Raw genomic sequence first — 1900 nt, 5'->3', positions numbered from 1 at the left:
TTTTAGCAGAGACGAGGTTTCACCATGTTGACCAGGGTGGTCTTGATCTCTTGACCTCGTGATCCACCCGCCTCGGCCTCCCAAAGTGCTGGGATTAACGGCATGAGCCACTGCGCCCGGCCTCATTTATTTTTTAGAGATGGGGTCTTGCAGTGAACCATCATAGCTCACTGCAGCCTTGAATTCCTTGGCTCAAGTGATCCTCCGACTTTAGCCTCTTGAGTAGGCAGAACGTTATGCATGTACTACCATATCAGTTAATTTTTTGTTTTTCCAGATCACATCTTATTGTTGCCCAGGCTGCAGTACAGTGGCATGATCTTGGCTCACTGCAACCTCTGCCTCCTGGGTTCAAGCAATTCTCCTACCTCAGCCTATCAAGTAGCTGGGATTACAGGCAGCCACCACCACAGCCAGCTAATTTTTTTTGTATTTTTATTTTTTGAGACAGAGTCTCACTCTGTTGCCCAGGCTAGAGTGCAGTGGTGCAATCTTGGCTCTCTGCAACCTCCACCTATTGGGTTCAAGCATTTCCTGCCTCAGCCTCCTGAGTAGCTGGGATTACAGGTGTGCGCCACCATGCCCAACTAATTTTTGTATTTTTAGTAGAGACGGGGGTTTCACCACATTGGCCACGCTGGTCTTGAACTTCTGACCTCAAATGATTCTACCACCTCGGCCATCCAAAGTGCTGGGATTACAGGTGTGGGCCACTGTGCCTGGCTTTTTCTGTATTTTTGGTAGAGACAGAGTTTCACCATGTTGGCCAGGCTGGTCTCGAATTCCTAAACTCAAGTGATCTGTCTGTCTCAGCCTCCCAAAGTGCTGGGATTAAAGGTGTGAGCCACCGTGCCCAGTCCCCAGCTAATTTTTAAAATTGTTATATGTATTATAACAAATTTAAAAATTATGTTTTTTATATATATATATACACACACATATAATTATGTTTAATAATTATGTTATATATACATGTAATTATATATAAATTATATGTAAAATTATATGTATAATTTCAAAAAAGCTCACAATACTCTTAAAATATTGATAATAGTCTTAGAATACTGCAAATCACTCATGGCACCTGAAAATCAGGCAATAAGAGAAGTTTAAAATTAATACACAACTCAAAATAATTTGAAGAAAATAACAAAAGGCTTGTATATCTATGTAGATACCTAGCTAATTACCTGTCATTCCGGTCATCACACAACCAATGTTTTCAGTTATCTTGAATAAGTGAGTCACTGTGCTGGAATCCAATAATTTGTCCTAATGAACAAAATAAATGAAGATATATATTTTTAAACTTACAGGTTTCTGTATAGTTATAAAATAAAATTACATTTTAATTTATTTATTTTGAGACGGAGTCTTGCTCTGTAACCAGGATGGAGTGCAGTGGCACAATCTCAGCTCCCTGCAACCTCAACTCGCTGCAACCTCTGCCTCCTAGATCCAATCGATTCTCCTGCCTCAGCCTCCAAAGTAGCTGGGATTACAGGCGTGTGCCACCACATCCAGCTAATTTTTGTATTTTTAGTAGAGATGGGGTTTTACCAAGTTGCTCATGATTGTCTCGATCTCTTTATCTCGTGATCCGCCCACCTTGGCCTCCCAAAGTGCTGGGATTACAGGAGTAAGCCACCGTGCCTGGCCCATGTTTTTATTTTTAATTTGCCCTGCTTCTTGGAGAAAATAATACTATGGAACCATAAAAATAAACTATATAATAAATGTCTTCTGATCATTTTATAGTTAAAATCAATTTTTTAAAAAGGGTTTCGAATTAGCTGGGTGTGGTGATGCATGACGCATGCCTGTAATTCCAGCTACTCAGAAGGCTGAGGCAGGAGAATCATTGGAAGCCGGGAGGTAGAGGCTTCGGTGAGCTGAGACC

At 41.0% G+C, this 1900-nt stretch overlaps 1 protein-coding gene across 1 annotated transcript in view; it reads right to left on the bottom strand.

The window, feature by feature from the left end:
• PSMA6 (proteasome 20S subunit alpha 6) overlaps positions 1 to 1294 on the bottom strand; it is an 8610-nt gene extending 7316 nt beyond the window's left edge. The window contains exon 1 of the mRNA XM_017530822.2: positions 1191 to 1294. Coding sequence (XP_017386311.1) covers positions 1191 to 1206 — 16 coding nt within the window. The 5' untranslated portion in view covers positions 1207 to 1294. The remainder of the gene's footprint in view (positions 1 to 1190) is intronic.
• Positions 1295 to 1900: the final 606 nt, after the last annotated feature.

Source organism: Cebus imitator, unplaced genomic scaffold, assembly GCF_001604975.1.
Source record: "Cebus imitator isolate Cc_AM_T3 unplaced genomic scaffold, Cebus_imitator-1.0 Scaffold69, whole genome shotgun sequence".
In the NCBI taxonomy this organism is placed as follows: domain Eukaryota; kingdom Metazoa; phylum Chordata; class Mammalia; order Primates; family Cebidae; genus Cebus; species Cebus imitator.
This window is presented reverse-complemented; position numbering and strand designations above follow the sequence as displayed.